General features: G+C 40.0%; 2 protein-coding genes across 5 annotated transcripts in view; one reads left to right on the forward strand and one right to left on the reverse strand.

Annotated features, from left to right (window-relative positions):
• Positions 1-18111, forward strand: part of LOC115163599 (retinal guanylyl cyclase 2) — a 28839-nt gene extending 10728 nt beyond the window's left edge. Inside the window, exons 6-20 of the mRNA XM_029715619.1 lie at positions 194-290; positions 377-511; positions 613-693; positions 970-1146; positions 1350-1506; positions 2101-2250; positions 2593-2741; positions 13369-13532; positions 13737-13929; positions 14120-14294; positions 16233-16331; positions 16756-16850; positions 16948-17033; positions 17278-17373; positions 18033-18111. Coding sequence (XP_029571479.1) covers positions 194-290; positions 377-511; positions 613-693; positions 970-1146; positions 1350-1506; positions 2101-2250; positions 2593-2741; positions 13369-13532; positions 13737-13929; positions 14120-14294; positions 16233-16331; positions 16756-16850; positions 16948-17033; positions 17278-17350 — 1831 coding nt within the window. The 3' untranslated portion in view covers positions 17351-17373; positions 18033-18111. The remainder of the gene's footprint in view (positions 1-193; positions 291-376; positions 512-612; positions 694-969; positions 1147-1349; positions 1507-2100; positions 2251-2592; positions 2742-13368; positions 13533-13736; positions 13930-14119; positions 14295-16232; positions 16332-16755; positions 16851-16947; positions 17034-17277; positions 17374-18032) is intronic.
• A 2474-nt stretch (positions 18112-20585) lies between these two features.
• LOC115163601 (serpin H1) lies at positions 20586-25344 on the reverse strand. 4 transcript variants are annotated; one of them, XM_029715622.1, is made up of 6 exons: positions 25069-25344; positions 24124-24185; positions 22396-23018; positions 22155-22253; positions 21798-22030; positions 20586-21630 (listed from the first exon to the last, which is right to left on the reverse strand). In XM_029715622.1, the coding sequence occupies exons 3-6, from the start codon at positions 22979-22981 to the stop codon at positions 21328-21330; spliced, it is 1221 nt and encodes a 406-aa protein (XP_029571482.1). In that variant the 5' UTR covers positions 22982-23018; positions 24124-24185; positions 25069-25344; the 3' UTR covers positions 20586-21327. The 4 variants fall into 4 exon arrangements, with proteins under 4 accessions (XP_029571482.1, XP_029571480.1, XP_029571481.1 ...); XM_029715620.1 differs by having other exon boundaries at positions 24142-24185; positions 25069-25341; XM_029715621.1 differs by lacking the exon at positions 24124-24185 and having other exon boundaries at positions 25069-25340.
• Positions 25345-26032: the final 688 nt, after the last annotated feature.

Raw genomic sequence — 26032 nt, forward strand, 5'->3', positions numbered from 1 at the left:
GGACTTGCCTGTCTTGACTTGGGACTTGACTTAGGACTTGAGTGCTAAGACTTGAGACTTGTTTGTGACTTGTAAAACAATGACTTGGTCCCACCTCTGCTGTTTAGATACATAGAGACTAAAAACCCAGACAGAGATAGTTGCTATTGCTTTGCTGTGACCTTGGCTGACATGCTCTCTGATTGGCTGGTAGGAGGAGAATCCAGCAGATCCAGTTGGTGAAGGGGCCCAATCGGATCCTACTGACTCTAGAGGACCTCACGTTCATCAACCCTCAACTTAGCAAGAGGGTAAATATATTTTCCCATGTGATTCTCTACAACATTACCTCTTTCTAATATACTGTATGTTCAGTCATCTATTTTATGCTTCATAGAAAATCACTCTAGAGGACCTGGGTGACTCTAAAAGTGCAATAGACAACAACAGTATGCATTCAGGAGATCCGCACCACTCTGTAAACAGCATCACTACCGCAACACATGACACCACAAATGTAGCTGTCTATGAGGTAGGTTAACGACGTTGACCGTTGAACCCAAAATATTTCAATGTGACTTGTAGAGAATGGAGCCAGAATAAAACCACATATTTTCTTCCGTGGCTTCAAAGGGCGACTGGGTGTGGCTGAAAAAGTTTGAAGAAGGCCATTTCAAGGAAGTCAAGCAGAGCACCACCAAGATCTTTACAAAGGTAAAACCAAAACATAACAACAGTAAGTTCAAGCACAAGTACAGTGAATTGCTTGCGAGCTCTACCCAACAGTGCAGTAATCAATATCTAAAATAGTATAAAAATCTAAAATAAATATATACTGTGTATATATAATAAAGAAAACATGAGAAATAAAAGATTAAGCTATATACAGGGTCAGTGCCAATACCATATTTACAATGTATAGAGTCATGTCTGGGATGTGAGTTTGTTTTTGTTAACTTTGGGATCTTCATTTTGTGTGAATGTGTCCAGATGAAGGATCTGCGAAATGAGAACATCAATCCGTTCCTGGGGTTCTTCACAGACTGTGACATGTTTGCCGTGGTGACGGAGCATTGTTCCCGTGGCAGCCTGCAGGACCTCCTGAGGAACGACGACGTCAAGCTGGAATGGATGTTCAAGTCTTCTCTGTTGCTGGACCTAATCAAGGTATGACATGTTAGACACATCATGTTGCAAAACTTTTTCCACAAGTTTCATTTGTCCCAATAAGATCAAAAATATCTTCTAAAAACTGTTTCGGCCAGCTGATCATGTTTCGGCCAGCAGATCAAACGTTTAAAATGTTTTTCTGGGACTTTGTCATAAGTAACACCAATGGTTTACCAGTGCTGATCATATTGACCTCTCAGGGTATGAAGTATCTGCACCATCGAGAGTTCCCTCACGGCCGGCTGAAGTCACGGAACTGTGTGGTGGACGGTCGCTTTGTCCTCAAGATCACAGACTACGGCTTTAACGAGCTGCTGGAATCCCAGAAATCCCCCCAAAATATAGTTCCACCTGAAGGTAACATCTATGCCTAGATCTGCACTTTTGTTTTTGAAAATGTTCACTATTCCATATCATGTTAAAGGAGCGGTGGGGTCAACAACATAATGTTTTTTGTTAATGCCTTGTTAGAGTTGTTTGAAAATAATTGATAGTTACATTTCAGATTGTTTTGCATGGGTGGGGTTTTGGACCGCTTGGTGACATCATAACAAAGATAGTTTGCCCTCCTCTCTGCCAATAGCAGTTTGTTTTCAGGTTACACATCCCTCCCACTAGGCTCCTCCAGTTAGGCCCCTCTCTCAGACCACTACATAACAGTCCTAGCAATATTCTTGCTTGAGAAATTGCATTTGGCTAAGAAGCTATTTCTGTTTGTTTTTGATTATTTTAATTGAGAAAAATCCCAGTAAGGTACTTCATTGTTACCCAGAAATGATTTGATATCTCGATAAAAATGGCTGCATTGGACCTTTAAAGATGGACTTGACACACATTCATTTGTATTTCTAGTTTGTGAGCATAATCTATGTAATTTAGATTCTGTATGCTTCCCATGTGCTGCATTTAACTAGGTTGCCAATATCGTGACCCTGTGCCTCTTTATCTCAGATCAGTTTTGGACAGCTCCAGAGTTCCTCCGAGACATGGAGAACTCTCGGAAGGGGACCTATAAAGGAGATGTGTATAGTTTTGCCATTATACTCCAAGAGGTGGTTGTCCGAGGACTTCCATATTGCATGCTGGGTCTGACTCCTGCGGGTAGGTCTGGGGGATACAAAACAAGCAAAATCATACAATCCACTCTTAGAGGCATTTTTTTGTTTTACCTTGAGATAATTTTTCTGTCATCTGTGAATCAACATCAATTGATTGATTTGTTATACTGGTATCTATCGAGTAATGTCAGAGTTGGAAATCACAATAATTCCCCTATCTACAGTGAATAATGTAGCTACATATTGTACATACAGAATTTCTGCTTTGCTTTGACAAGCTGTCTAGGACCAGCGGACAATAAACTGTGTAATGAGTTGTTATGCTCCCGTGCTGCTGCTGTACAGTATAACCTCTCTCTTCTCCTTCTCTCTCCCTCACCATCAGAGATCATCCGTAAGGTGAAGAAGCCTCCTCCCATGTGCAGGCCCACGGTGGCCCCAGATCAGGCTCCTCTGGAGTGTATCCAGCTGATGAAACAGTGCTGGAGCGAACAGCCTGACCGCAGACCAGCCTTCGATGAGATCTTTGACCAGGTCAGAAACCCTCATCTGTCTCCATGGTTATCTGCCGTCAGTGTCATAGAAGGGAATATGTCTGGGTAATTATAAGCTGTGGACAGCAGAAATTGGTCTGTCAGCACTCATTGGCCATGTCCCAAATCTGTCTTGCCTACTACTTAATAAAACAACATACTGTGTACTAATCGTATTACATACTGTTTAAAACGTACTGTTTGGGAAAAATGAACGCAGTAAGCAACAAATATTAACATACTAGGCTCACCCATCCTGAAAATGTAATCTAATAATGCTCAATTGCGTTGATTCCCAATCATTCATTCATTTTGGTACAGCGCGTTCCCTTATCTCATTATCAGCTGATTATCAGCTGTTGTCAAACACACATGAGTCTGGAATAGGGTTGCAAAATTAAAATAACTTTCAATAAATTCCCTGGTCTTCCTGAAATTCTGGTTGGAGGATTCACGGAATCAGGATGGAGTAAACAGGAAATGCGGAATCCTCCACCCAGGATTTCTGGAAAACCAGGGAATTTATTGAAAGTTCACGGGATTGTGCAACCCAAGTCTGAAAAGACAATTCTCTTCCTCGAAAGTGTGCAGCGAATTCTACTAGATGAAAAGCTGTATAGTTTAACATCCTGGCATATGAAGCATACTTTATTTTCGACATTTCAAGTACTATAAAACTTTTTATTTTCGTATACCTAAAATGCAAACGCTGTGCAGTTTTGCAGGCCTTCTCATACAGCTGCAACTGTATATGCATTCGTAAATCAAGACCTTGCTTGAGTTGGGCTCTGGAATGGTGCAACTGTTGAGAATCTGAGTCTATGATTGTTGTGGGGGAAAGGGGTTGAGTGTGTGTGTGTGTGTGTGTGTGTGTGTGTGTGTGTGTGTGTGTGTGTGTGTGTGTGTGTGTGTGTGTGTGTGTGTGTGTGTGTGTGTGTGTGTGTGTGTGTGTCTATCGCACAACTGTTGCAAGGGAGTTAAATACGTTAGGGACAATATAGGATGATTCACAATAACTGTTTGCTAATATAGTAATTGCTTGCCATAATGTAATTTTGGTAATGGCGAGACTAGTGAGAGGTAAAAATCCTTTGCATAAATTGCCTACATTACTACAAATATTAATAGCTAATTATGGAAAATAAGATAAACAGGATTTTTAAAGTATGTATGTATGTGTATATATAGATATATATTTTTTAATGGCTATATATAATACAAATCGAGGTGAGGGCGATGGAAATGCATTTGGTGATTGATCTGCTTCTGTTCTGTGGGTGGCTCTTTCTGAAGGATGGGTCCCGGTCTCTCCGGGGCTATGGGATCCGGGGGGGTCGGGGGTGGTCTGCAGGTCAGTGGGATGACAACCCAACTCAGGATGAGGAGGGCTTTTAGCGGGTGGAATAGTCGGGACCAATTGGAGGTCTACTTAGTAGCAATGCAAATATCATGGTACAGCTATATAGACACTCAATCATCATGTTACTTTTTAATGGTACATTTACAAACATGTATTTTGATAAATAGAATTGAAAGTTGTGTCTCATTATGGTAAGTGGTGATATAAGTATAGACAGTTATAATTGGAATGGCTTAGCAGATAATAAGAAAAGACAATCAGTATTTAACTGGCTAAAAGAGAAGGCATATCATATCTATTGTTTACAGGAAACTCATTCAACAATTTTAGATTAAGTTTTGTGGAAAAAGGACTGCGGGGGCAACATATATTTATCCTATGGGCAAAGAAACAGAACAGATAGATAGCAATAGAAACTGTACTATAGAGGCACAGAATAAGTTAGAGGGAAAACAAAAAGAAATGGAGGAACTTATTCAAGAAAGATCCAGTGTAATATATTATAGAAAATAAAGTGAACTGGATGGAATATGGGGAGAAATGCACCAAATTATTTTTCAATCTTCAACATAGAAATGCTTCCAAAAAATGTATTGAAACTTGTTACAAGTGATAGAGTAACACATGATTCACCAAATGATATTTTGAAAGAGGAATTAAAGTACTTTAAGAATATGTTTTCGTTTAAGTCGCCTCCATCTCCACTAACCGAAGCTAATTGTATGGATTTTTTTACTATTAATAATGTAAAATTAACATCTGTACAGAAAGACTCATGTGAAGGCCAAATTACAGAGGAGGAACTTCTTGATGCAATTAAAGCCTTTAAGGCTGGGAAAACTCCATGGCTGGATGGCATACCAGTGGAAGTATACCAACATTTTTTGGATATACTCAGAGGACCGTTATTAGAATGTTTTAACCACTCCTATATAAATGGTTATCGGACACGCAACAAGAAGGTCTGATTTCATTATTACTGAAACAGGATCCAAGTGGCATACAGTGCCTTGCAAAAGTATTCATCCCCCTTGGCGTTTTTCCTATTTTGTTGCATTACAACCTGTAATTTAAATAGATTTTTATTTGGATTTCATGTAATGGACTTACACAAAATAGTCCAAATTGGTGAAGTGAAATAAAAAAATTATTTTGTTTCAAAGAATAAAACATTTTAAAAAACGGAAAAGTGGTGCGTGCATATGTATGATGCCCCTAAATTAGATCTGGTACAATCAATTACCTTCAGAAGTCACATAATTAGTTAAATAAAGTCCACCTGTGTGCAATCTAAGTGTCACATGATCTCAGTATATATACACCTGTTCTGAAAGGCCCAAGAGTCTGCAACACCACTAAGCAAGGGGCACCACCAAGCAAGCGGCAATATGAAGACCAAGGAGCTCTCCAAACAGGTCAGGGACAACGTTGTGGAGAAGTACAGATCAGGGTTGGGTTATAAAAAGATATCAGAAACTTTGAACATCCCACCGAGCACCATTAAATCCCTTATAAAAAAATGGAAAGAATTTGGCACCACAACAAACCTGCCAAGAGAGGCAACCAAAACTCACCAAAACTCACAGACCAGGCAAGGAGGGCATTAGTCAGAGAGGCAACAAAGAGACCAAAGATAACCCTGAAGGAGCTGCAAAGCTCCACAGTGGAGATTGGAGTATCTGTCCATAGGACCACTTTAATGCCGTACACTCCACAGAGCTGGGCTTTACGGAAGAGTGGCCAGAAAAAAGCTATTGCTTCTAGAAAAAAATAAGAAAACATGTTTGGTGTTCGCCAAAAGGCATGTGGGAGATTCCCCAAACATATGGAAGAAGGTACTCTGGTCAGATGAGACAAAAATGTTGCTTTTTGGCCATCAAGGAAAGCGCTATGTCTGGCGCAAATCCACCACCTCTCATCACCCCGAGAAAATCATCCCCACAGCATGGTGGTGGCAGCATCATGCTGTGGGGATGGTTTTTCATTGGCAGGGACTGGGAAATGATTGAAGGATTGAAGGAATGATGGTGCTAAATACAGGGAAATTCTTGAGGGAAACCTGTTTCATTCTTCCAGAGATTTGAGACTGGGTTTGGAGGTTCACCTTCCAGCAGGGCAATAACCCTAAGCATACTGCTAAAGCAACACTCGAGTGGTTTAAGGGGAAACATTTAAATGTCTTGGAATGGCTTAGTCAAAGCCCAGACCTCAATCCAATTGAGAATCTGTAGTATGACTTATAGAATGCTTTACACCAGCGGAACCCATCCAACTTGAAGGAGCTGGAGCAGTTTTGCCTTGAAGAATGGGCAAACATCCCAGTGGCTAGATGTGCCAAGCTTATAGAGACATACCCCAAGAGACTTGCAGCTGTAATTGCTGCAAAACAAAAACAAAGTACTGACTTGGGGGGGGAGTTTTCCGTTTTTTTTGTCTTATTTCTTGTTTGTTTCACAATAATAAAATATTTTGCATCTTCAAAGTGGTAGGCATGTTGTGTAAATCAAATGGTACAAACACCCCAAAAATCGATTTTAATTACAGGTTGTAAGGTAACAAAATAGGAAAAATGCCAAAGGGGGTGAATGCTTTCGCAAGCCACTGTACATAAAGATCCAGTCCATTTAAAAAACTGGAGGCCTCTTACACTTCAGTGTTGTGATGCAAAATGTATAGCTAAATGCTTGGCGCATAGAATTAAAAAGATATTGTCAGATATTATTCATCCTAATCAGACAGGTTTTCTACATGGACGGTACATTGGAGATAATATAAGACAAGTACTGGAAACAATTAAATATTATGAAATATTGGGGACACTAGCCCTGGTTTTCATAGCTGATTTTGAAAGGACTTTTGATAAAGTACGACTGGAGTTTATATATAAATGCCTAGAATATTTCAATTTTGGAGAATCTCTTAAATAATGTGTTAAAGGTGTGTATAGTAACCCTAGGTGTAAAATACAAAATATTGGCAACATCTCAGAAAGTTTTTAACTGTCAAGAGGAGTAAAACAAGGTTGTCCACTATCGGCATGTCTATTTATTATAGAGACATACCCCAAGAGACTTGCAGCTGTAATTGCTGCAAAACAAAAACAAAGTACTGACTTGAGGAGGGGGGGGGGGGTGAATAGTTATGCACGCTCAAGTTCTCTGTTTTTTGGTCTTATTTCTTGTTTGTTTCACAATAAAAAATATTTTGCATCTTCAAAGTGGTAGGCATGTTGTGTAAATCAAATGATATAAACCCCCCAAAAATCTATTTTAATTCCAGATTGTAAGGTAACAAAATAGGAAAAATGCCAAGGGGGTGAATACTTTTGCAAGCCACTGTATATAAAGATCCAGTCCATTTAAAAAATTGGAGGCCTCTTACACTTCAGTGTTGTGATGCAAAATGTATAGCTAAATGCTTGGCGCATAGAATTAAAAAGGTATTGTCAGATTTTATTAATCCTAATCAGACAGGTTTTTTACATGGACGGTACATTGGAGATAATATAAGACAATACTGGAAACATTAGAATACTATGAAATATCGGTGACACCAGCCCTGGTTTTCATAGCTGATTTTGATTTTTTTTTTTATAAAGTACCACTGGAATTTATATATAAATGCCTAGAATATTTCAATTTTGGAGAATCTCTTAAATAATGGGTTAAAGGTGTGTATAGTAACCCTAGGTGTAAAATACAAAATAATGGCTACCTCAGAAAGTTCTAAACTGTCAAGAGGAGTAAAACAAGGTCGTCCACTATCGTCATGTCTATTTATTATTGCCATCGAAATGTTAGTTGTTAAAATTAGATCCAACAATAATATTAAGGGATTAGATATCCATGGCTTAAAAACAAAGATGTCATTGTACGCTGATGACTCATATTTTCTTTTAAAATCACAATTAGAATCCCTCCACAGCCTCATAGAGGATCTAGATACTTTTGCTAACCTCTCTGGATTAAAACCAATTTATGATTAGTGTACTATATTACATTTTAGATCACAATAAAATGAAACTTTTACATTACCATGTAGTTTACCAATAAAATGATCTGACGGGGATGTGGACATACTCGGTATACAAATCCCGAAAGAAAGAAATGATCTCACTCCAATACATTTTTAGAGAAAGTTAGCAAAAATAGATAAGATCTTGCTACCATGGAAAGGAAAATATCTGTCTATTTGTGGAAAAATCACTCCTATGAACTCTTTAGTCACATCACAGTTTACCTATTTCCTTATGTTTTGCCTACACCTAGTGACCTACTTTTTAAATTATATGAACAAAATGTTTTCAATTTTGGAATGGCAAGCCAGACAAAATTAAAGCATTAGACCTCTCACTAAAAGCATCAGTCATACAAAAGTTATACTTAAATCCGAAAAGGTTCACGAGTAAATTAGTAAGAACGTCTCACCCCATGATCAAGAATGGCCTTTTTCCCTTTATTCAGATTACAACCGCTCACTTTCGGGTTATTTGAAAATGAAATAATCTCCAAAATATCGTTATTTTTTAAACAAGCCTTACAAAGTTGGTTGCAATTTCAGTTTAATCCACCTGAAAAGACAGAACAAATAATACAACAAATATTGTGGTTAAACTCAAATATGCTAATTGATAAAAAAAAAAACGTATTTTTCGATACATTTTAAAAAAGGTGTAATTTTTGTAAATGATATCATAAATAGGACTGGTGGAGTTATGTCACACATGCAGCCAACAAAGACATATGGAAATGTCTGCTCTACCCAAAATTACAACCAACTAATTGCAGCATTACCACAAAAATGGAAGTGGCAAGTAGAAGGGGGAAAAAGTAAGGAACTTGTCTGTTGGCCCTGCATTAAAGACGATAAATGGTTATAGAAAATTATGATAAATAAAAACATATACCAATTTAATTGAAGGACCAAAAAATGGACAGCTATGCCATATCAATTGCAAAATAGTTGGGAAGATATTGTCGCTATACCGATTCCATGGCACATGGTTTATGAATTGACACGCAAAACAACAATGTTTTAAAAACTTCGAATTTTTCAATTTAAATTATTATACAAAATTCTTGCAAACAATAGAATGTTATATACAGTTGAAGTCGGACGTTTACATACACTTAGATTGGAGTCATTAAAACTTGTTTTTCAACCACTCCACAAATGTCTTGTTAACAAAGTATCGTTTTTGGCAAGTCGGTTAGGACATGTACTTTGTGCATGACACAAGTAATTTTTCCAACAATTGTTTACAGACAGATTATTTCACTGTATCACAATTCCAGTGCGTCAGAAGTTTACATACACTAAGTTGACTGTGCCTTTAAACAGCTTGGAAAATTCCAGAAAATGTCATGGCTTTAGAAGCTTCTGATAGGCTAATTGACATCATTTGAGTCAATTGGAGGTGTACCTGTGGATGTATTTCAAGGCCTACCTTCAAACTCAGTGCCTCTTTGCTTGATATCATGGGAAAATCAAAAGAAATCAGCAAAGACCTCAGAAAATAAATTGTAGACCTCCACAAGTCTGGTTCATCCTTGGGAGCAATTTCCAAACGCCTGAAGGTACCACGTTCATCTGTACAAACAATAGTACGCAAGTATAAACACCATGGGACCACGCAGCCGTCATACCGCTCAGGAAGGAGATGCATTCTGTCTCCTAGAGATGAACGTACTTTGGTGCGAAAAGTGCAAATCAATCCCAGAACAACAGCAAAGGACCTTGTGAAGATGCTGGAGGAAACAGGTACAAAAGTATCTATTTCCACAGTAAAACGAGTCCTATATCGACATAACCTGAAAGGCCTCTCAGCAAGGAAGAAACCACTGCTCCAAAACCGCCATAAAAAAGCCAGACTATGATTGGGGACAAAGATCGTACTTTTTGGAGAAATGTTTTCTGGTCTGATGAAACAAAAATAGAACTGTTTGGCCATAATGACCATCGTTAAGTTTGGAGGAAAAAGGGGGAGGCTTGCAAGCCAAAGAGCACCATCCCAACCGTGAAGCACGGGGGTGACAGCATCATGTTGTGGGGGTGCTTTGCTGCAGGAGGGACTGGTGCACTTCACAAAATAGATGGCATCATGAGAAAGGAAAATGATGTGAATATTTTGAAGCGACATCTCAAGACATCAGTCAGGAAGTTAAAGCTTGGTCGCAAATGGGTCTTCCAAATGGACAATGACCCCAAGCATACTTCCAAAGTTGTGGCAAAATGGTTTAAGGACAACAAAGTCAAGGTATTGGAGTGGCCATCACAAAGCCCTGCCCCCAATCCTATAGAAAATGTGTGGGCAGAACTGAAAAAGCATGTGTGAGCAAGGAGGCCTACAAACCTGATTCAGTTACACCAGCTCTGTCAGGAGGAATGGGCCAAAATTCACCCAACTTATTGTGGAAAGCTTGTGGAAGGCTGCCCCGAAACGTTTGACCCATGTTAAACAATTTAAAGGCAACCAAATACTAATTGAGTGTATGTAAACTTCTAACCCACTGAGAATGTGATGAAAGAAATAAAAGCTGAAATAAATCATTCTCTCTACTATTATTCTGACATTTCACATTCTTAAAATAAAGTGGTGATCCTAACTGACCTAAGACAGGGAATTTTTACTAGAATTAAATGTCAGGAATTGTGAAAAACTGAGTTTGAATGTATATGGCTAAGGTGTATGTAAACCTTTGACTTCAACTGTATATGGGGGATACAATCTTCCCAGCTCTGCAGATTTTGCGAGGAGGCAGAGTCATTAGATCATTTATTTTGTTCATATGTATCTAAGTTTTTGTCAAAGGTCCAGCCAGGAATGGCTGAAGAATTGCAACATTTACCTAGAACTAACGCTGTAGATAGCAATTCTGGGTGATTTGAAAAGTCATACTCAATCAATCAATAATATAATAATTATTTTAGCAAAAATGTTTATCTTTAATTTACAATCTGTAGAAGCTATGAGAATAGAAAGGTTCAGTACTGTTGTGAAGCATCACAGGACAGTGGAAAAATATATGGAAAATAGAAATCCAAAATGGATGGTGTTAAGAGATAGATGGGAGGGGTTGAATGGAGCTGAATGGTGGGACTAATAACAACAAGATAACCAATGTAAAATATGTTCAGAAATTTTGTGAAATAGCACAGTTACAAATATAAATCAAACTGGATGGACATCAGAAATAGACTAAGGACTAAAAACAAACAAAATATAATTATTGTAAAATAGATTGTGTCTGTAAAATGTGTATAGTATGTATAAACTTAAGGTAGAAGCCTAAGTGTTATTGTTTATTAGTTTACTCCAATTGGGGGAGGGGTGGTAGGGTTTGCGGGGAATAATAAAGGTATATTCTAAAAAAAGTGTGTATATGTATGTATATATGTGAATATGTATGAATGTTTATGTGTACAGTGGTGGCCAAAGATTTTGAGAATGACGCAAATATTAATTTTCACAAAGTCTGCTGCCTCAGTGTCTTTAGATATTTTTGTCAGATGTTACTATGGAGTACTGAAGTATAATTACAAGCATTTTATAAGTGTCAAAGGCTTTTATTGACAATTACATTAAGTTGATGCAGAGTCAATATTTGCAGTGTTGACCCTCTGCAATCTGCCCTGGCATGCTGTCAATTAACTTCTGGGCCACATCCTGACTGATGGCAGCCCATTCTTGCATAATCATTGCTTGGAGTTTGTCAGAATTTGTGGGGTTTTGTTTGTTCACCCGCTTCTTGAGGATTGACCACAAATTCTCAATGGGATTAAGGTCTGGGGAGTTTCCTGGCCATGGACCCAAAATACCGATGTTTAGTTATCACTTTGCCTTATGGCAAGGTGCTCCATCATGCTGGAAAAGGCATTGTTCATCACCAAACTGTTCCTGGATAGTTGGGAGAAGTTGCTCTCGGAGGATGTGTTGGTACCATTCTTTATTCATGGCTGTGTTCTTAGGCAACATTGTGAGTGAGCCCACTCCCTTGGCTGAGAAGCAACCCCACACATGAATGGTCTCAGGATGCTTTACTGTTGGCATGACACAGGACTGATGGTAGCGCTCACCTTGTCTTCTCCGGACAAGCTTTTTTCCGGATGCCCCAAACAATCGCAAAGAGGATTCATCAGAGAAAATGACTTTACCCCAGTCCCCAGCAGTCCAATCCCTGTACCTTTTGCAGAATATCACTCTGTCCCTGATGTTTTTCCTGGAGAGAAGTGGCTTCTTTGCTACCCTTCTTGACACCAGATCATCCTCCAAAAGTCTTCGCCTCACTGTGCATGCAGATGCACTCACACCTGCCTGCTGCCATTCCTGAGCAAGCTCTGTACTGGTGGTGCCCGATCCTGCAGCTGAATCAACTTTAGGAGACGGTCCTGGCGCTTACTGGACTTTCTTGGGAACCATGAAGCCTTCTTCACAACAATTGAACAGCTCTCCTTGAAGTTCTTGATGATCCGATAAATGGTTGATTTAGGTGCAATCTTACTGGCAGCAATATCCTTGCCTGTGAAGCTCTTTTTGTGCAAAGCAATGATGACGGCACGTGTTTCCTTGCAGGTAACCATGGTTGACAGAGGAAGAACAATGATTCCAAGCACCACCCTCCTTTTGAAGCTTCCAGTTTGTTATTCAAACTCAATCAGCATGACAGAGTGATCTCCAGCCTTGTCCTCGTCAACACTCACACCTGTGTTAACGAGAGAATCACTGACGTGATGTCAGCTGGTCCTTTTGTGGCAGGGCTGAAGTGCAGTGGAAATGCTTTTTGGGGGATTCAGTTAATTTGCATGGCAAATAGGGACTTTGCAATTAATTGCAATGCATCTGATCACTCTTCATAACATTCCAGGGTGTATATGCAAATTGCCATCATACAAACTGAGGCAGCAGACTTTGTGAAAATTAATATTTGTATCATTCTCAAACTTTTGGCCACGACTGTATATGGGTATGTATGGGTATGTACGTATATGGATATATATACGTCCAATCACCCAAAAATATCTGGGTGATTGGAAATGATGCAGACAATTACATTGATGGAAGTAACCATCTATCCGCAATATTAAAGCTGATCCACCCCTGAAATATATATATAAAAAAAAAAAAAATGCAAACGCTAGTATGGATATTCAGACACGGACAAAGTCTTGGCTCATAGCTTTATAGATTTTTACAGAGAGCATAAGTCATACATAATATTACATAATGTAATGGTGCACCAATGATGATGATGATGGTGTTATGTCACAGTTCAAGCTGATCAACAAGGGCAAGAAGACCAACATCATTGACTCCATGTTGCGGATGCTGGAACAGTACTCATCTAACCTGGAGGACCTGATCAGAGAGAGGACAGAGGAGCTGGAAGTGGAGAAACAGAGGACGGAGAAACTGCTGTCTGAGATGCTGCCTCCGTGAGCTTCATGTTATAACACACACACACAGACAACTAAAGAAGACAATGGGCATTTTGTTATTTCAAGATATCATTCTTGTACAATGCCAAGGGTATTATCCTTTCATAACATGATACAGTACCATACTTTTGACTTTTAATGATTGTTTGTTGCTCTGTGTCACATTACCACAAATACAAAATGTCCCTTGTCAAATTACAGTTCTGTGGCAGAGGCTCTAAAGACGGGTGCGACGGTGGAGCCAGAGTACTTTGACCAGGTCACCATCTACTTCAGTGACATAGTAGGCTTCACCACCATCTCCTCCCTCAGTGATCCCATCGAGGTGGTGGACCTGCTCAATGACCTGTACACGCTGTTCGACGCTGTGCTCAGCAACCACGACGTATACAAGGTCAATTATACTATTTTCACACTACTGAGCTGAACCGAAATGAGCTGAGCAGAGGCATCATAGTTGCTGGAAACGGGTTGGGGTGCGGTGCTAGGGAAGCATCACAACAGCACAGATCAAGTGACGTGATGATTTTTTGAGTATCAATGTGGAAATGTTTACTGTATGCCTGTTTGTTTTCATTGTGTAGGTGGAGACCATTGGTGACGCCTACATGGTGGCATCAGGTCTACCCAAGAGGAATGGCAACAAACACGCAGCGGAGATAGCCAACATGTCCCTGAACATCCTGAGCTCTGTGGGCACCTTCCAGATGCGCCACATGCCCGGCGTGCCCGTCCGGATACGAATAGGGATACACTCAGGTGAGAGAGGGCATTGGGTCGTCCCTGCCTGGCAGACACTCTGAAGTTAGGTCACATATTAGCTAGTTGATCAATATTGCTCAAAGGCTGAATCCCAATGTGAGGTGTTTATAAAGATGAAGAGTTTCTTTCCAAAATGCAATATATCCATTTTCAGAAATCTTGGTAAATTAGCTTCTACAGTTTAAAGAATTTATGAAAGCGATTGGTGTGTTTTTTCACTATCTAATCATGACATGGGGTTGTTCAATAACAGACAGGTATTTGTTTGAAATCTATCACTTGATGTTTTCATTTCAGAGACAAATAATCATGTTCTTTTGCAAAACGCTATGTATCCACCTCACTCACAAATAAATAAGTAGTATTGCCAGGTTTTACACAGTCAAATGTACTGTAACAAATAAATACATTTTTAATAAAGAACTGATACATTTGTGACGTAAATATTTATTTGGGCTGCAATCTGAGGTGCAGCTAACTCTAATGAACTTCTCTTCTGCAACAGAGGTAACTCTGGGTCTTCCTTTCCTGTGGCGGTCCTCAAGAGAGCCAGTTTCATCATAGTGCTTGATGGTTTTTGTGACTGCACTTGAAGAAACTTTGAAAGTTCTATAGATTTCTTCCGCATTGACTGACCTTCATGTCTAGGAATGATGGACTGTCATTTCTCTTTGCTTATTTGCTGTTCTTGACATAAAATGTACTTGGTCTTTTACCAAATAGGGCTATCTTCTGTATACCACCCCTACCTTGTCTCAACACGACTAATTAGCTCAAACGCATTAAGAAGGAAAGAAATTCCACAAATTAACTTTTAACAAGGCACACCTGTTCATTTAAATGCATTCCAGGTGACTACCTCATGAAGCTGGGTGTAAGGCTTGGGTGTCGTGCTGGCGAGGAATCAAATGCAGGAAGCAGCGATACAGTGTAGTGGCTTTAATGAGCACAACGGCTAAAACACATGCCAGCCCCAAACAGTGAAATGAGCGCACACAAAACAAAGTGCCCCAAACACAGGGGACAAAACACTGTTGGCGCAAACACACGCACTAAGGCAAAATCAGCGTGTCACCAAGCACAGCATACATAGAAACAATCCCTCACAAAGAGCAGGCGGGCCTACTGGCTAATATAGCAAAGCTAATCACCCCAACACAGAACAGATGCAAACAATAACGGAAAGGGGGGAAAACTAAAGGGAATCAGTGGCAGCTAGTAGGCCGGTGACGATGAGCGCCGAGGGCCACCCGAGCAGGAGGGGGAGCCACCTTCGCTGGGAGTCGTGACACTGGGGTTGACAGAATGCCAAGTGTGCAAAGCTGTCATCAAGGGAAAGGGTGGCTACTTGGAAGAATCTCAAATATAAAATATATTTTGATTTGTTTAACACCTTTTTGGTTACTACATGATTCCATATGTGTTATTTAATTGTTTTGATGTCTTCACTATTATTCTACATTGTAGAAAATAGTAAAAATAAAGAAAAACCCTTGAATGAGTAGGTATGTCCAAACTTTTGACTGGTACTGTAGGTGAGACAACCAAATATCACAGTCAAATATACAGTATGCAAACATTGCATTCCAGCTAAACAATGGATATAGCGTTTTGCAAAAAAAAGATCTACATTTTAATGCACACTTAAAATATATTAATTTAAACAGTCATATTTTACACACACATGAAGGTACCCATAAGCAGCAATCATTTAAAGTGAAAAAAACACAAACGTGAAAAATGTGTGGATATAACGTTTTGGAAATAAACTCTTCATATCATAATCAATCAGTTTGATTCTATTTTCTTTTCTAACTGTGTGTATGTGGGGATCCATCAGTCATAATGAGGACGGCTGAAACAGTAGCAGGCCAGGGTTTGGTTTCTCAATGTGATGTCTGAGATGTGATGCACACGTGTGTTGTGTGTGTACAGGGTCATGTGTTGCTGGGGTGGTGGGTCTGACCATGCCTCGGTACTGCCTTTTTGGAGACACAGTCAACACTGCCTCTCGTATGGAATCCACTGGGCTGCGTGAGTATCAGAGGTTCTTGGTGTTGATTTACAAAACATTAAGAACACCTTTTTAATATTGAGTTGCATCCTCTTGACACAAACCAGTGCACCTGGCCTGGCACCTACTGCCATACCCCGTTCAAAGGCATTTCAATATTTTGTCTTGCCCGTTCACCTTCTGAATGGCACACATACACAATCCATGTCGGTATTGTCTCAAGGCTTAAAAATCATTCTTTAACCTGTCTCCTCCCCTTCATCTACACTGGTTGAAGTAGATTTAACAGGTGACATCAATAAAGGATCATAGCTTTCACCTGGATTCACCTGGTCAGTCTGTCATGGAAAGAACAGTTCTTAATGTTTTGTACAGTCAGTGTATTTCTGCTCAGGATGTCTGCATTATGGTATGGTTTGTAGTGACAGTGTTATTTCCGTTCAGCTTATAGAATTCATGTGAACATGAGCACTGTGAAGATCCTGCGCTCCCTCAACGAGGGCTACAAGATAGACGTCAGGGGCATGACAGAGCTGAAGGTATAAACACCTCACAATACATTATCCTCTGTGTTCACCTGTAGGATTTCTTTCAGCTGTTTATAAATAAATCATGAATAATGATGTGTTCTTACAGGGTAAAGGCATTGAAGAGACATACTGGCTGGTTGGGAAAGAAAACTTCACAAAGCCTTTACCGAACCCTCCAGAGATTAAACCAGGGTAAGAACTCACAATACAGTACCTTATGTTGACACCCTGGCGAGAACCACCCTAAGTGAATCTTAACATGTCAACATTTCATTTGGTGAATTTTGTGCATTGATTATACAGCAGTTCTATGTGTTTATGTGTAGTCATTTCACACATTTCTCATCATTCACTACATGAGCAAAATGGAGCCCCAATGAATACTAGGATGTGATTGAGGCTGTTATGGTGGCATTACATGTTTTGCCTACTTTAGGGATGACAATCATGGACTGAACCCAGAGGATATAGCTGCGTACAAGGGGAAAAAAGCAGAGAAAAAAGCTTGATTCTCTGAGTCAAAATCGAGGAGGTAGCTAGCAACTTGCATGCCGTGCTCTGTTGTGTCATGGTGGAAAGCTAGTTGTTGTGTGGGTTCTTCTGTTGCATGTAGTTTGTGTATTTCACAATCTGTGGGATTTTGTTGAGCCCCCTCTACTACCACCCCCCGCCCCCTATACTGTCTATCCATAGACTCTTGATCTGATCTCTTCCAGTCTTGATCTGATCTCTTCTCTAATATTCTGATCGTATCACCTTCAATACCGTTAAAGCAGAGCTTGACCATCCCAGAAAAGCTCTATTCATTTTGGATAATCTCTTTCCATTGTGAGTGGTTCACCCTCATTTTCGTCCTTCCTTTCTTCTCACCCTCTCATTTGAGGCAGCACCTCTGAGACACAGGTGGCTGGTGACACCTTAATTGGGGAGTACGGGCTCATAGAAATGGCTGGAACGGAATGAATGGAATTCACTCTATTCACTCCATTCCAGACATTATTATGAGCCGTCCTTCCCTCTCCAGCCTCCTGTTCTCTAAGACAATTAACATTCTTAGTCATGCTTCTTCTGCCATGTCCTCTCGTCTCATCTTGTCTCACCAGCTGTCTTGTTTGCTATAATCTGATAGGCCTACTAGACTACTGTTTTAAGTGAAGTATGTTTAAATGTTATTTGATCTTCCATTCTCAGGGACAACTGGCAAGAGATGGTGACAGATGAGATCAAGACGATATTTCGCAAGGCCAACCGGGAGGTGGACAAGCCTAAAATCTGAGCAGACGAGACAGACAGAGGGAAACAAACATGGGGAGAAGAGGACACATCCAAAGAGAGAGAGGAAGAGAAAGGGATGATGAAGGACTGGAGGACAGAGGACATGGACTGGCCTGCTCACTGCAGCTTACGTGGCCTCCTTTAATAGGATTTCCTGGCTTCTGTCTGTGTGATCTGCTTGTGGCCAGCACAGCAGAAAGGGAGAGCACTAATGAAATGAAGGTTGTTGTATTACTGTCCTGCGACAGGGATAGTGCGTGTCTTCTTAATGAACCATACACTTATGTCTCTGGTCTCCCATTGGCCACTAAGTGGCTTCGTGTCAGTGGAGTGGTTTTGTCTATATGGGATACAGTTTATGTCAAAATTGATTTTTCGTAGCAGGTTAGGAGAATTTACGCAGCAGGTTAGGATAATTAATGTAGCAGCTAAGGAAAATTAAGTTAAGGTTAGGAAAAGGGTTAAGTTTAGGGTTAGCTAAAATCCAAAACATATCAACTTTTGACATCAATTTGACATTAATTGTATATCCCATGGCCAGTGGAGTTGAGGCCCCAGTGCTCAACAGGATGTACTACTGTATCACTCCACTCCCGTACTGTACTGTAGCTTCTAATCACATGCATAATAGGAGTTATGTTACTTTTTTAATGTTTCATCACTCTTCTAAACATTTTGAAAGGAGCACTTCTCTCCACCTGATGAGAGTTTTGGGGTGAAATAAGACATTTTGTTAGTTATGGCAAAATATGATATTCCATTTTTAAGTTATGGCCGAAAAGCTTTGTAAGGATGTAAGGTTAGCGTTCCAAAGTTGTGAGAGGAAATCGGATATATATCTACTGTATTGTTAATGGACCAAAAGTTTGTTGGCATCTAGGTAAATAATTCCCTATATTAATCATGTTTTTTTGTATGAGAAAAAAGAGTGCTATTTGAGGACAATGATACAATGCAAAAACTAAGGACAGACACTGTGGATTTCTATGTTTTACATTGACCTCTAGAAATTCAAAACCTAATTAGTATATGCATGCTGTGTCCCGTTGTTATAGATTGTCTATGTAATGTTTCTGTAAAACGTCTTTCCTTTAAGCAGGACACGGAGTATACTGATTCTCCATAGACAAGACAAGTAAAGAATTGTCATGTCTGATGTCTATGCCTTCATGGACAAGAGTACCATCTCTTGTTTGGTTGAAGGTATGACTTGTATAAATGAAAATGAATGAGCGTCCATTACAGGCGCTTTGAGCTCATACTTTAGGGTTACCTATGCAGCGCAAAACATGAATAGATCATTACCAAATAACATGAGCAATGATATATGCAGATGGATGTTTGATGATACATATTGGTGAGCTTTTATTGTCTTCTATTATTTCATCTACTTCATAGACTATGAGAACAATGAATTAAAATAATATACAGTATGCAACTTTAATTTTCAAGATGCACAGTGTTGAAAAATGTAATTTGTTACTGATTACAGTTACATGACTAAAGTAATCAATAATGCAATCCGTAATCAGTAACGTAAAGATGCATTCATTATGATATAAGTCTTGGATATTTATGAGACACAAAGACTGATGTAAATATGATATATTTAATTAAATAAATCACTGTTTTATTTACATGTATGTGACACTTATTTCAATGGCTCTTCGAGACAAAAAGAAAGGGAAAGTATTCTCCACATGGTTCCTCTATTCACCAGGAGATGGCGCTGAGATCCCCTCTTGCTCTTTCTGTCCCCTCCATTCTCTTTGTCCTTTACTCTACATTGTTTACCAGCATGTGATGATGGAATACAACTTTGTTTCTAACACCCCAGATTCTACAAAATGTCTGTTTTTCATAATTATTTAGGATGGTTGATGAACAGTTTCTGAATCAGTTTCGTGTCTGAGGTCTGTCAATTGACAATAGAGATGTCATAAATTTTACTTCCTTGTTGAGTAGATCTCTTTCTCCCTGTTTACCATGTTAACCTTGCACTCCAATCTCACCCAGCTAGGTTTATTAGCTCTATAATGGGAATTTCCTAACTTAGTGATATCTATACAAAACGTAAACTCTGACAGTACTAACTACTGTGTTAATAAAAGTGGGTAAGGTCTGTAAGATTGGGAAATCCTTTGGAATTGTGTGACTTTCGCAGGTTTGCAACTTAGGGTCTCCGGGGAAAGAATCTCCACATCCATTCTGTAGACAGAGGAATGTTGGCCATCAGGTCGACTGGAACGAGTATCATTCGCCTCACTGAAGCCAGACAGTTAAGACACGTTCTGCAGAATTGCACACTCACTGCAAAATGTAGTTCATTTCAGAGGCTTGCATCCTGATTATGGCCCCTTATGAGCCCTTTACTATGCTACATCTAACCCTTTCTTGATGTATCAGTATGCTTTGAGGAAACTGACCAGATTCTTACGTGGATAAACTCAATGTTAATCAGACACAAAGTTCATTTTAGGTTTCTTTTTATTGAAAAAAAAGAGTTAAAAATGACACATTGCATTATGGCAACATTCCAAGGTTTAGTGGTAAATGCCTACAACAAAGTCACACAGTTTGGTTGGCAAATGGCATAGATAATTCAATCAAATCAAAGACTGCAGAGGAACAGTTTCAGAGGAACAGTTTCAGTGCACCTGGGAGGCAAAAACTGTAAAAGCATGAGAAATGTACTTTGCAGGGTGGAAAGTGGAAAACAGTATGACATGAAATTAGCTTGTGCAACAATCTTTTTCTCTTTAAACATTAAAGATAATGCAACTAACCACACATATCACAAACCCAATAAGAGAGAGAAGCCAAACCTATACTGGTGAAAAGAATGGTGGAAAATGTCTGATTTTATGGAAGGCAAAAATCAGAGAGATCATACTTAATATAAGCATGCTGTCGGGTCGTCTGCTATTCAATGTTCAGGTGGTGTTTGGCTTTTTCCTGAAATGTATTGAAATGCAGACTTTGACAATGTTATTGATTATGGCGCATTGCAAAGGCCAAACAGCATTTATTTGAATGTTCCTGTTCCCTGGGAGTGCTTAATGTGTCTGTGATACAATAGTAGGTCTAGATATTCAGTCCACAGATGACCTATTGGAATGTGTTCTTTGGGTAACAGTCATACCATAATACACATACTATTTCCTGGCATGATTAAATCAGTAACCGTATCTCTCAAACTGTCCATTAACTATTACAACTCGTCACGCATCTTGTCTCCTTTGGGTCGCACCATTCTGCCGATGAAGAGGATGGAGTTGGTCTTGTTGTCCTTCACCAGGAAGATGAAGGGATGGTCAGCATAGAACAACTTGGGGTTCCTCAGCTTCTCGCTTCCGAAGATGCTGGTGTCGAAGGGGTTCCCCTCGATGTCCCACTCCATTGAAGAGGCGTGGAACACGTTGGAGAGGTACAGGTCCTTCTTGCCGGAGATGTTGGACAGATCGGCCTTGGTTTTGTCCACAGCGTCGGTCAGACCAAGTTCACCAAGAGTTTTCTGGAGAGAAGAGTACAATAGACGGTGAAATTTGGAGAAATGTTTCATATGTAAGTCAAATATGTTATTTTATAGTCAAGCTTGCGAGTTGAGTCATAGTTTATGAGATAAGTCTTTAATGACCCTTAAATCTATTGCAAACAATATAATCGCAATGATGTGATTACCTGGAGGTTGTGGCTAACCTCCATGCTGACTTTGGGCAGAGAGATGGCCACGGCCCTCTCCTCCATCTTGCCCATCCAGGTTTCCAGCTGCTTGCGGGTCAGCAGCTTCTCCAGCCTCTCAAGGGGTTCCAGGTGATAGGGCATGATGAACACCAGGCTGGACTGCTTCTGGCCCAGTGGCATGTCCAGCACAAACAACCTGTTCTCTGTGTCATCATGGAACTTATAGAGACCTGTGGAACACAGTCATGGGATGAGAATAGATGAGTCAAGTTCTCTTGATAATGATGTAGATAATGTCTTATATGAAGGTGTATAGTAAGGTATGTCTCTATTCAAAAGGTTAGTAAAACCTACCGGTGCGATGCATCATGGGAACAGAGACTGTGAATGAACGGGTCACCAGGAAGCCACGGTTGTCTACCATCTTCTCATGGAACTTCTCATCCCAGTGAGCTGGAGAAAGAGGATAATGTTTTCTAAAGATATTCACATCTCACAATCTTACTGTTGAATACTCCCCAATATAAACAGTAATAACAGTAGTCAAAGGTACTAACTACTAGGCTACTGTGTGTTTTTGAATAACTCAACTTACGCTTGAAGAACATAGCGTTCGCGATCGTTGCTCCGTCGGCATTCTGCACATCCTTGGTGATCTCAGGCAGCTTGCCGTCTGTCGACTTGGACGCCCATTCGTTGATGGAGTTCACTGCACTCCTCTTGTCCCTGAGGTTGATCTTCGAGTGGTCATAGTTGTAGTGCTTCTTGCTGCTCTTCACAAAGTTGTCGGCGAAGGTGACCGAGCTGGGGCCGTAGAGGCGGTTACTGATCTTCCATGTGACGTTACGAGTCTTGGGGTCGCTGACCTCAGTCAGAAGCTCTGACAGGCCTGTGTGCAGGTGCTCATCCTTCAGGGCGTCAGCACTGAGGACAGACTTGACCTGGGAGGCGGTTGATGCCTTGCCCCCGAGAGCCACCATGCCAAGGGAGGAGGCCACCACCACAGGGGATATCAGGATGTTGTCAAGGTCCTTCTCCTTGGCCACCGTGTGGTAGAGGCTGAAGGCCAGGTTGGCGCTCTTGTCAGCCATGGTGGTGGCATGGCTGCTCAGCTTCTTCTTGTCTTCTCCGGAGGCCGCAACGGCCAGGAAGCACAGAACTACAACGTTGGTCACCCACATCCTTTCTGTCTTCTGGTTTTTGAGCAGCTATAGAAGCCTGAAAGCAGACAGAAATACAATAATGTTGGAAATCCTGTGTTGGTATTTGAGACCATTGTTTCAAAGGGTCTATTTTTGTATGGCCTGTATACGCTGAGTATATTGAGGTTGAGGTGCACCCCCCCCCCCCATTTTGCCCTCAGAAAAGACTCAATATATCGGGGCATGGGCTCTATAAGGCATCGAAAGCGTTTCACAGGGATGCTGGCCCATGTTGACCTCAATGCTTCCCACAGTTGTCTCAAGTTGGCTGGATGTCCTGTTGAGTGTGAAAACCCCAGCAGTGTTGCAGTTCTTGACACAAACTGGTGTGCTTGGCACCTACCATACACATTTCAAAGGCACTTAAATCTTGTCTTGCCCATTCACCCTCTGAATGGCACACATACAATCCATGTCTATATTGTCTAAAGGCTTAAAAATCCTTCTTTAGCCTGTCTCCTCTTCATAAGAAGTGACATCAATAAGGGATCATAGCTTTCACCTGGATTCATCATGGAAAGAGCAAGTGTTCTTAATGTTTTGTTTACTGAGTGTAATGTGTTATTACAGTGTGGTTTTAGAATGAGGTTTCACATATTTAGCAATTGAATGACATTAGCCACCACGTTGGCTGCACAAATGAATGGGTCCCAATTTTAGGCAGCCATGTTTCTAGCCACGTCAGCAGCTGTAGAAATCTTGAGCTATAGCAGCAGCCAAGAGTGCTGGGCTCTGACTGAGGGTGTAATTTGATACCTCTGTGCTCTTAACTGTAAAACAAAAAAGCATACATTCACAATTTCTAAAATAAAATGTGATATTCACAATTTCTCAGAGGTATCATTACAGCACAATTGTGTCAATAGATCGTGTCAACATAGAACCTATGGAGGTACTTTTTATCTGTTACTAATAGGAGCCCTCTTTTATTTGTCTGACTTGTTCAAACAAAAGGAACAAATATGTAACCTCAGGATACATGTGGAGGAGTGGCTTCTGATCAATCCTTTGATTTTCCACTACTTGTAAATTGCTTTCCTGCCTTCAAAAACATGGCAGTATATAAGGCTGTGTAGCTTTTTTTTCACAGATTCTGAATTTTTCACTTTGTATTTCTTTACATCATTCTTTTGGGATACCTTGAAATGTTTTCATACTGATGTCAAGGTTTTCGTTTTTCATTCTGAAAGAAAAGAGGTGCATGTGGTAATCTCCATAGAGCAGGTGATAAAGCATTAGTAAGACCCATATGGAGTTATTTTATTACATCTAATTTTGATATTCTTTCCATCTTCCCTTGATATAGGGTCCATTGTTGAAAACATTTTGTATTTTCTTGAATAATGATCCGTAGCTAGGTATATCATGCATACACACACGTAAAACTTCTCTCATTGGTCAGTGCATGTCCCAGAAAAACATCCATCCAATCAGAAATGCCACAGTGGAACAGCATCAGTTCCACAGAGAACCAAGTCGGATTTTTTATAACATCCCACCACTCCCAAAATCATCTATGCAATGTTAGTCAGTAGCTGTTCTGCTTGTTTGTGTGTGCAATTACCCTCAAAAAGGCACAGTGATGCCGAAACGTTGGTGTTTTACCCAATAAATTACTGGCATATATATATATATATATATATATATATATATATAGTTAATGCAATGATTTGTAGTTCTCTCTTAATTTATTGAATAATTGTAAACCAAACATCAACATGCATCATCAAGCAACGATATTATCTCAAAGTACAGTTATAACTGCCGTATCTAATACCCTTTACAGATACATTGCATGAAAATCAATGCGGCATCCTATCAGCTACTCCAGTCATCTCACCAAACAGTTGAGATAATAGGAAATATGTCGTTTTACTAAACGTAAAGACTGTGCAAGAGTGCCTGAATCAGAATACATTCCACAAAGTTATGTTAAAAAGAGTGCCATTTCAGAACCTAAATGCATGCACTGTACTTTCGATTTAAACCATTAAAACAAAACAACAGCTTTCCCAAAAAAAACATGGTCAAAAGAGAGCCTTCTCCCAGTCTCTCCCAATCCTTACCTGACTGAGCTTGGCACGATCTCTCTCAGCCCTCACTCTGGGTTCGCTCGTCTGTTGACTGATCCTACAGTTTTTTCTCTTGCCTTTATAGACCATGGAAAAGAAACTTCTGGAAGTTGGGAATGGGGTATGCAAATGCCAAACCTATGGCTCTCCTCTGGAGCGGAGACTTCAGACCTCCCCCTGGATCCATTTGATGCAGTGCTCTGCATGGTCCTAATGCTGTAGACTGACTCAATCACACACACAGCTTTCATCATATTAACTTTCACACATTTTCTGTCACCAGCACAATAGATATGGGTATGGGATGTGGTCATTTTGTTTTTATACAGAAAAGTAAAGTACAATAATGTGGATATGTGCATGTCAGTGATGATATCCCTTTGGCTTCCTCTTGTAGTTGTGAATGGGCACACCGGGCACAATGTTCATATACATGCGTATACCTGTATTGTATTTTCAATAATCCTGTTCAAAATCAATGATTATGGAAGGGAATCCACATGGCATTTATAACAGTAGTTGTAACCGTAGTTACTAGAAGTTTGTAAAAGTAGTTACAGTTTCAGCCTCTCCATCACTCACCCCTCCCCCATACTGCCACGTCTTCCTCAGCTGATTGCAGGCTTGTTTAGGATGGGGGTTGTGGAGCAGGAGCAACAGTGCTGTAAACCAGCTAGAAATCAAGCTCTGTCCTAAACATGTCTTCACCAGTCCGAATACAAGCAACTTAAATCACTTTTTACACCATTTAAACTAAAAGTAAGCTTTAATTGTAATACAATGTGAAATTCTGCCGGTACCATGTAGTACTTCTCTGAAATAGGTATAGTGAAATGTAATTCTGATGCCATCAGTTCAAATCACATCATTTCACTGTGCATGTAGCTAGTTTTTCTCCAGAAACATACATCTGCCAGCTGATGAGAGACTTGCCTTTTGGTGATCGGGGGAGAAGGTT

Source organism: Salmo trutta, chromosome 26, assembly GCF_901001165.1.
Source record: "Salmo trutta chromosome 26, fSalTru1.1, whole genome shotgun sequence".
NCBI lineage: Eukaryota > Metazoa > Chordata > Actinopteri > Salmoniformes > Salmonidae > Salmo > Salmo trutta.

Excerpts from the sequence above, each read along its gene's own strand:
- LOC115163601 (XM_029715622.1), bottom strand. The coding sequence starts at position 22,981 with ATGTGGGTGACCAACGTTGTAGTTCTGTGCTTCCTGGCCGTTGCGGCC. Across the intron at positions 22,254-22,395 it reads GAACGCTATGTTCTTCAAGC|CTCACTGGGATGAGAAGTTC; the intron begins GTAAGTTGAGTT and ends CTCTTTCTCCAG. Across the intron at positions 21,631-21,797 it reads AGGTTAGCCACAACCTCCAG|AAAACTCTTGGTGAACTTGG; the intron begins GTAATCACATCA and ends TCTTCTCTCCAG.